The sequence below is a fragment of the Triticum urartu genome, chromosome 6, assembly GCF_003073215.2.
Source record: "Triticum urartu cultivar G1812 chromosome 6, Tu2.1, whole genome shotgun sequence".
NCBI lineage: Eukaryota > Viridiplantae > Streptophyta > Magnoliopsida > Poales > Poaceae > Triticum > Triticum urartu.
The window spans coordinates 550,505,882-550,514,137 of NC_053027.1; the positions used below are offsets into that span (position 1 = coordinate 550,505,882).

The window sequence follows — 8,256 nt, forward strand, 5'->3', positions numbered from 1 at the left end:
GCTAGCTGCAAAATGCAAGTTTGATATGAAGAAGTAGAAAATCTAGCAAGAAGGAAGGCACTAGATGAAAGTAGGGAGAGCAGATTGAATCAAAGCTGTCGAATAGGTCGTGGGACGGTCGGCAGCTGGGCCTCACGCTCACTAGTCACTACAAAGGAGCCTTCGCCACCACGGCCAAGCCTCGGTAGCAACCAGCTGGACTCCATGGTGGCCATGTTCGATTGGGAGCACAACGATGGCGGTGGAGCGGCCAGGGTAACGGATTGGTGTCATCATGGCCTTGAACCAACGTGCGGGGAGTGTCCCCGGTTGTCCAAGAACAAGATCAAGCCGTCTACCTTCGTCGTGCGGCACAGCTCCAACGCGGCCGATGTCACCATGGGCGTCGACATCATCAACTTCACTCCACGGGCCCTTTGGCGCCCGGCGCCATCCATGGAGGAAGGAGCTCGGGGTCGATGGGCTTGTCATAGAGGCGCTAGCGGGGCCAGCAACACCAGAGGGAGCTCAGGGAAGGCGGCAGAGGCGTCGGGGCTCCTTAGAGCTAGTGAATCATGCACAACGGCGGCAGGCCAAGAATGAGGAAGATGGCGTCCACGCTGTAATTAGGCGGGAGACTCTCTCCAATCACTTTGCGAGAGTAGACGAGGGAGGCGCGACGGAGCTGCTTGACGCGGTGGTGTGGCTCAAGATGGCCGCTGGTCGCGTGGGCCACGGCGGCGGCGGCGGTGACCGCAGGACAAGCGCGTGCGGAGCACACGATTCCCGCGACGAGAAAGTGAGAGAAGGGGGAGTCGGGAGTGAAGGGAAAGGAGGGGGTTGGGGCATCCGGGGCGACGTTGTAGCATCTCTGCGGAGGCATCCATGGCAGTCGGATGAATGACACACATGAGAGGAGGAGAGGAGGAAGACAACGTCATCTCCAAAACCACCAAAATCGTAACAAAACCGCTCCAGGGGCAGATTTATCCGGGTTTGAAGATTTCAGGGTCAAAATTCTACTACTAAAATAGACTCCAGGGGAGTATATGTCCATTGAGGCACATTTGGGGGTGAAAAATGAACTTCTTTCTGTCCAGATTAGATCTTACTGCCAGCCCGTTCGCTCGACCCACTTTCAAGTAATGGCCCATTCCCAAATCCGGCCTCGGAGGAAAGCCCAAATTCGGCACGCCTGAAGCTGAATGGGGGAGCTCCTCCTCGCACTCGCACCATTGGTCCGTCCCACAATATCCACTGCGCTACCCCGCTCCACCCTCGCCCGCTCCCCGCAGTCCGCCATGGCGGCGCTCTGCTCCGCCGCCTCGCCGGCCGTCGCCAGGGCCGCGGCGCTCGGCCTGTCCGCGCGCGGCCCCGCCTCCCTCCTCCCCCTGCGCCTCCGCCTCCGCGCCGCCACGCGCTCCTGCTACGCCGCACCACGGGCGGCGCCGGTCGCGGCGTCGTGGCGCGCGCGGCGACGCTTCGCCGCGTCGGCCGCCTCCACCACGGAGGAGGGCGCGGACGTCGACACGGTGATCCCGCCTGACAACCGCATCCCCGCCACCATCATCACCGGCTTCCTCGGCTCCGGCAAGGTCGGTCACTGTCAGGGCGCCCCAACACAAAATCCCGTAGCTCCTACCATGCGCCCGAGCCGTGTAGTATGCACGCTCTCTCCCGCAGCGATGCTGGACACTTTTTGCTGGATTACAATTTTTTTCATCTGATCTGTGAGATTTAGAGCATTGATTGACAAATAGCACTAGGACTAATCGTGTAGCTAATCAGTAAATTGCAAAGGGAGAACTTAATCCATATAGAACATTCGTTTTGGCATAGCACCTAGCGGCTTTACATATGCAGAATGTTTAGAGGATGGCTAAAATCAAAATAATCCTCCTATCTCTTAGGACGTAAGTGGAGCACCGTAAAGCGTAAAAGAGTTCTGCTTATATGTATATATATCCATTGTATACATATTGTTAACGTTTTTTGTAGTTTTGGTACCATGTGTCCTTGTCTCTGTTGCATTTTCAGTTTGCCTCTTGTTTCTGTTCACAGACAACTTTACTAAATCACATACTGACATCTCACCATGGAAAACGGATCGCTGTCATTGAGAATGAGGTATGTCTGTATGAGTAACTCTTTTTTGTTGGATGTTTATTCTTCAAGTCCCTGAGCAGGGTTAGCTTTTTATTCTTGGACACATGCTATGCTAGTCTTCTCAATCTGAAAAGCCATTCTTAGTTTACCTACTTCATCAGTGATCGATCACTTTAAAACGGCCATGACGCCAGCTAAAGTAGGCAAGAAGAAGCTGATTTGATGCCACTATCTATCTTGCAGTATGGTGAAGTTGACATTGATGGTTCGTTAGTTGCCGCACAAACTGCTGGAGCTGAGGACATAATGATGCTGAACAATGGTTGTCTTTGCTGCACTGTGCGTGGTGATTTAGTCCGAATGATCAGTGAATTGGTTGACAAGAAGAAGGGAAAGTTTGACCATCTTGTCATTGAAACTACAGGTAAGGAAACTTTGTAGGAACAGGATCTCCACCATAATGAAGAAAACCCGTGAGATGTAATTCTCTCGAGGTTAAACATCACCCCAACTTTGAGTCCTTTGATTCAAAGGAATTCCGTGGGACTTTTGGAGGGTCAGAATTCCTAGGATTTTTTCCTACGTTTGTCGTTTGATTCATAGGATTGAATCCTATAGGATTTTTTCCTATGGAATCAAGAGTACTACCATTTCATTGGAAATCTAGCATCCACTCCAACCTCTTTTTTCAATCCTTTGTTTTTCCTATAGCATCAAACACTCTATGCTAATCCTATAGGATTCAAGTGGACATGCCACTCAAATCCTGTATTTTCCCTATTCCCGTGTTTTGAAAATCCTGCAAATCAAAGAGGGCCTAATATTATTAGTTACTTTTTATTGCATTACCAGTCGAGTTCTCTGACCTGCCATCTATCTGTTTTTCAGGTTTAGCAAACCCAGCACCCATAATACAGACATTCTACGCAGAAGATACAGTTTTTAATGATGTCAAGCTAGATGGTGTTGTTACTCTAGTGGATTCAAAGCATGCAAGGTTGCATTTGGATGAAGTGAAGCCCAAGGGTATAGTCAATGAGGCAGTTCAGCAAATTGCTTATGCTGACAGAATTATAATTAACAAGGTAATGTTTTTGTAACCAATACATGCTGGCTAATCTGTAGTCATGTGTGTCTAATTACGAGGCCCTTTGTATTATTTCTATCCTTGATGGTTGAGGAGCTAATTTCTTGTTACTTCTTGCAGACTGACCTTGTTAGCGAGCCTGAAGTTTCTTCCTTGGTTGAGCGTATAAGGGTCAGTACAGTACATTCATTTTACTCTTTTTTTGCCATGTGGTTATTCCTTACATCATGTTTTGTGCATGCAGAGTATCAATCGCATGGCTAATTTGAAACGAGCTCAGTATGGTAAAGTTGATTTGGATTATGTGCTTGGAATTGGAGGCTTTGATTTGGAGAGGTTCCTTTCTTTCATCGCCTTCTTTGGACCTTCCGTTTTTACAAGCAGAACACTATCTTTCATATGGTTATATGCCCTCCTAGTCAAGGGAAAAGAAACTCGTGTATTGAAATTATCTAAATTATTCAAGCACACTGGAACGATACATCTACAAGCGTAACTATGGTAGATGTTACTCGGACGGAGTCGCCCGCTAGCGCTGAGATCCATACTTCTACTGCTGTGTGGATAGAATGATCTGATTTGTTCAACCATAATGAAATGACATGTTATGCTTAATGCACGAGTATAGTACTAAGTATATATCAGGCATATTGTATTTACTAGCATTAAGAGATGCAAGATCTACAGCCACTGTGACTTGATGTGTTACAGTGTGACCTAAGGTATTGCTATTAAATGATTAAATGGACCATGTCTAGAGTTGATTTAAAATGATGCCATCAATTAATTATACACACATTATATGGCTCAATCCAATATAGATTAGCTATTTGTTAAATGTGGACATGTACTCTTTGGGATATCATCAGTGACTTCTTCTGCTTGCTGATATACTTGTAATTTACTCATTTACCAAACATGTCATCATCTGGTTTAGTTTTTCTTGGGTAGAATCATCTGGTTTAGTTGGGTATTTACAATCACTAAGCAGTGCACGCCACGTATACTACACATAGAGATCGTTCCTTATTTCCCCTCAAAATTTAGCTGTAGTTGCTCAAATTGGGAACCATTGACCATAAAGGAAATTTGATTTCATTTATGTTTCAGGATTGAGAGTGCTGTCACTGAAGAACCACATGATGAGCACGAACATGAACATGAACACAAGCATGAACATGAACATCACCATGACCATGCCCACGACCACGACCATGATCACCATCATCATGATCATGACCATAAACATGGTGAGCATAGTATTATTTGTGTGGTCATCTACAAATCTTAAATATCATATAGCTCTGCAATATGAAGTGAATTAACATTGTTTGCTTCTTGTAGACCATCATGCGCATGATCACACCCATGATCCCGGTGTTTCTTCTGTAAGCATCGTTTGCGAAGGGGAGATGGATCTTGAAAAGGTCAGATTTAAAATTACATGTCATACATTTTATATCTTCTCAAGATAGCTAAGATGAATTTCTGGACATTTTATTTATGACCCGCACATTATCTGGTTGTGTATATTGGGACAAACATTTTACATGTCCTCATGCAGGCTGACATGTGGTTGGGGAACCTACTGCTGGAACGCAGTGATGACATATACCGGATGAAGGGGCTGCTCTCAGTCAGTGGAATGCCTCAACGCTTCGTCTTTCAGGTATTTGTTACTCACTTACTCTAGCCTTTAGTTTATCTAGTTCAATTTGTTCTCCTGTTCTTGTGAATGGAAACTAATCATGTCTTCTCTAGTGACTTGTTAAAGGACACACTGGGTCCAAACAGTCTTAGAAAATTATTTGTTGGTAGTAAAGACATGTCTGTTTAGAAAACAAGCACCTTGTCTTTCCTTTCATGTTCTTATTTGCTCTGCTAGTTAGTGAATCCATTTGACAGCTGCCTCTCTTTGATGGTAGTGTCATTTCTTCACGCTCACAATCTCTGCAGAATTTAACAAGATAATCCATGCCAACAACCACTCATTTTCTATAGAGGAATAGCTAAACCAACCCAGCTGGCTGGTCAATCTCAGTCGTGTTCGTCTGTGTTTACTGAGCTTTCTCCACTTTCAATGCCATGTGCTTTGCTTCGCTTTATAGCATAGAGAGACCCATCATTGGTGTACCTACGATTCCACGCCCAAGCACCAGCTGCTTGATCTTAATGGTTCTTTAACTTCTACTCCTGATCTAAGAACCTTTCTTTTGTCCAACTCCTGATCTAGATCAAGGCCCATGTTGTCGATGCTAGAGTGTCACTGGACATTTTTTTTTCCACCTGTCTGAAGATTGCTTGTATAAGCCTATGACAATTTTTCTTTCAAATTTGCCCAAATGGACGACGAACGGTTAGCTAGGTGTTGTGTTGTCCACTCTCTTGTTAAGCGACCTAACCGCCACATCCATGTTCTCCATCTGTAGGGAGTGCACGACATTTTCCAGGGATCTCCCGACAGGATGTGGGAGCCCAACGAGCCGCGCATCAACAAGATTGTGTTCATTGGCAGGAACCTCAACCGGGAAGAGCTGGAGACGGGCTTCAAGGACTGCCTGCTGAAGTAGGCCAGAGCTTCTCCTTTTGGATGGATCTCCAGCTTCATGATTTTGAGCTTTGCGGCTGCAGACCTTATCCTTCATTGAAATGTCGAAACTGTAACCGTTATTGAACTGACACGGAACGCGAGATGTATATATAGATTGGGGAACAGTAGCATATACTTGGAACCTGGCCGCCGTGTTGTTCGCAGATGTCTACTGTTATGCATGATGTTGCACTGTGACTTGCAGAGATTTATAGACTGTACGGTGACTTGAGGAATTGCTTTGTAAGTCTGAAAAGTCTCCATATCATGTGTTTCGTTCAAATTTTGCATTTTTTATAAATACGGCTGAAGTTGGTATGTGTTTATGTGACAGCTATAACATGTCATTAGAACCTGGCCGCTGTGTTGTTGGCAGATGTCTACTCTTATGACTTGCTGGCAGATGTCTACTCTTATGACTTGCGGAGATTTATAGACTACTGTGACTTGAGGAATTGCTTTGTAAGCCTGAAAAGTCTCCATAGCACGCATTTTGTTCAAATTTTGCAATTTTCATAATATGATTGAAGTTGGTATTTATTTTATCTGGTCTGAAACAACAGTGGCCGAGTGCACAGGATATGGAGGCTACTAGGGTTTGGGGCGCGCACCGGCACGCCTCTTGGGTGGTTAGATGCGTGCTGCAATGAGTGGCGGACAGAGAACTACATCTGCCCACATGAATATGTTCATAATCTTGGAGAAGTACATCGAGAAATAGCGCCTTGAGAAATGGTTTGAAATCACATGAATGTATGCCCATCTGTACACATGAATATGATTGTCACAAGACATGGGAGAAAGACAACATGACTGGAGAGGTCCTCCTACAACATTCATATCGGAACCGTGTGACGTCTGCTCACCACGGTGAGATGTCTGACCATGGCATGACTGGTTTCCTCACAAGCCAAGTCAGATTGAGTCCCGTATAGCAGATCAATACAGCTCAGTTAGATGTTCCTGGTCTCCAACATAGTTTTGTTTTGCACTACCACAGGTAAAAATATTGCAATAAGAACTCAAGAAAAGCCGAACAATTAGTAACTTCAACTATGTGCAAAGACTCGCGCTAGCTATGACAGATCCTTGAGCAGGCTGGAATTGACGCTGGCCATTTGAAGTCAACAATAATGTGGCAAAGAAGTACTCCCTCCGTCCCAAAATTCTTATCTTAGATTTGTCTAGATACGGATGTACCTAATAGTAAAACGTGACTTGATACATCCGTATTTAGACAAATTTAAGACAAGAATTTTGGGACGGAGGGAGTATTGACTATTTGACTGGTTGTGTTTTGATTCATGAAGAGCATAAGAATTTTAAGCAAATGTGCATGCTCACCTCATGGTGGTATCTACAAACAAACATTTCAATATGTAGCATAACAATAATCAATCATGTTAAACCCTAAGCCCCTAACTCTGTCAAATTGTATTTCGTACTTCCACCGGGTCACAGGATACTTGTTTAACCGATGCAATTGTACTTAGAACCTGCTAGCAAACCACCATAAAAATAGCAAATGACCTCATATTTGAAATTAACACTTCTTATCCAGTATAGGAACTGCCTGGGAAAATAATATTTACCAAGTACGTACACCTACAATACACCATCATAGCAGCATGAGCATCAGAGGGATAATCCCAGTTATGAGAACCTATAGTCAATCAGAAGGAATGATTTAGGGTCACTAAGCATACAGATTAATTTTAATGAACATCATTATTTTTTTAAATAACTTAACATTCAGATGCAGGTGCAGTCATCACGGCCTTCCACGTAATTCAGGACAGAAGCATCCATCTAAGTAGATGACAAGAAACAAAAGGGATTCGAAAGGCAATCTGCAATATATAATTAATTAGTTATTGTCACGCGCGCGGAGTAGAAAAAGAAAGAGATCGCCCCGCGTCGCTCTCGCGAGCGGCGTCGGGTGAACCCTAGCCTCAACTCCGCGGCCGCCTCCTCCAACCTCCCTTCCCCTGCCGCCGCCGGAGGGCGCCGCCGGGCGAAGCCCGTGGGCGTCGGCGTCGGCGGGTTCTCTTCCCCTCCCGGTGTGTGGCGGCAGCGCGAGATGCGGCGGCGCGGCGGGGGCGTGACGCTGGTGCGGGGCGTGGCGGCGGCGGGGCTCTCGGCCGCGCGGTGCGGGCGGGCGTCCAGGCCGTGGTGGCTGCACGGTGCAAGACCATGGCGTGACGGCGGATCGGGGCTGACGCGGGGACGGCGGCGCAGGCGCGGAACCGGCTCGGATCTGGCCCTGCGGCCGCAACCTCGGCTTCAACGTGGGGAGAGGCCGGATCCTGGCCGGGCTTGGCCGGATCTAGCTTCTCTGCCACCGTTGGCCGCCCTTGATGGGGCTCGGTGGCTTCGTTCCGGCGGCCAGCGAGGGCTGGATCCCGGGGCGGCGGCCCCGGATGGCGGAGGATGTGTCGGCCGCTGTGGACTCGCGACGGGCGACGCAGCGGCCGCGGTGGTGGACGATCCTTGC

The 8,256-nt window shown here is 46.9% G+C and overlaps 1 protein-coding gene across 1 annotated transcript; it reads left to right on the top strand.

The window, feature by feature from the left end:
- The first annotated feature begins 1,169 nt into the window (after window positions 1-1,169).
- Window positions 1,170-6,045, top strand: LOC125515219 (P-loop guanosine triphosphatase YjiA-like). The gene is made up of 10 exons (XM_048680659.1): window positions 1,170-1,574; window positions 2,041-2,106; window positions 2,329-2,509; window positions 2,974-3,170; window positions 3,293-3,343; window positions 3,417-3,508; window positions 4,283-4,422; window positions 4,517-4,599; window positions 4,737-4,841; window positions 5,602-6,045. The coding sequence occupies exons 1-10, from the start codon at window positions 1,185-1,187 to the stop codon at window positions 5,740-5,742; spliced, it is 1,446 nt and encodes a 481-aa protein (XP_048536616.1). The 5' UTR covers window positions 1,170-1,184; the 3' UTR covers window positions 5,743-6,045.
- The last annotated feature ends 2,211 nt before the right edge of the window (window positions 6,046-8,256 follow it).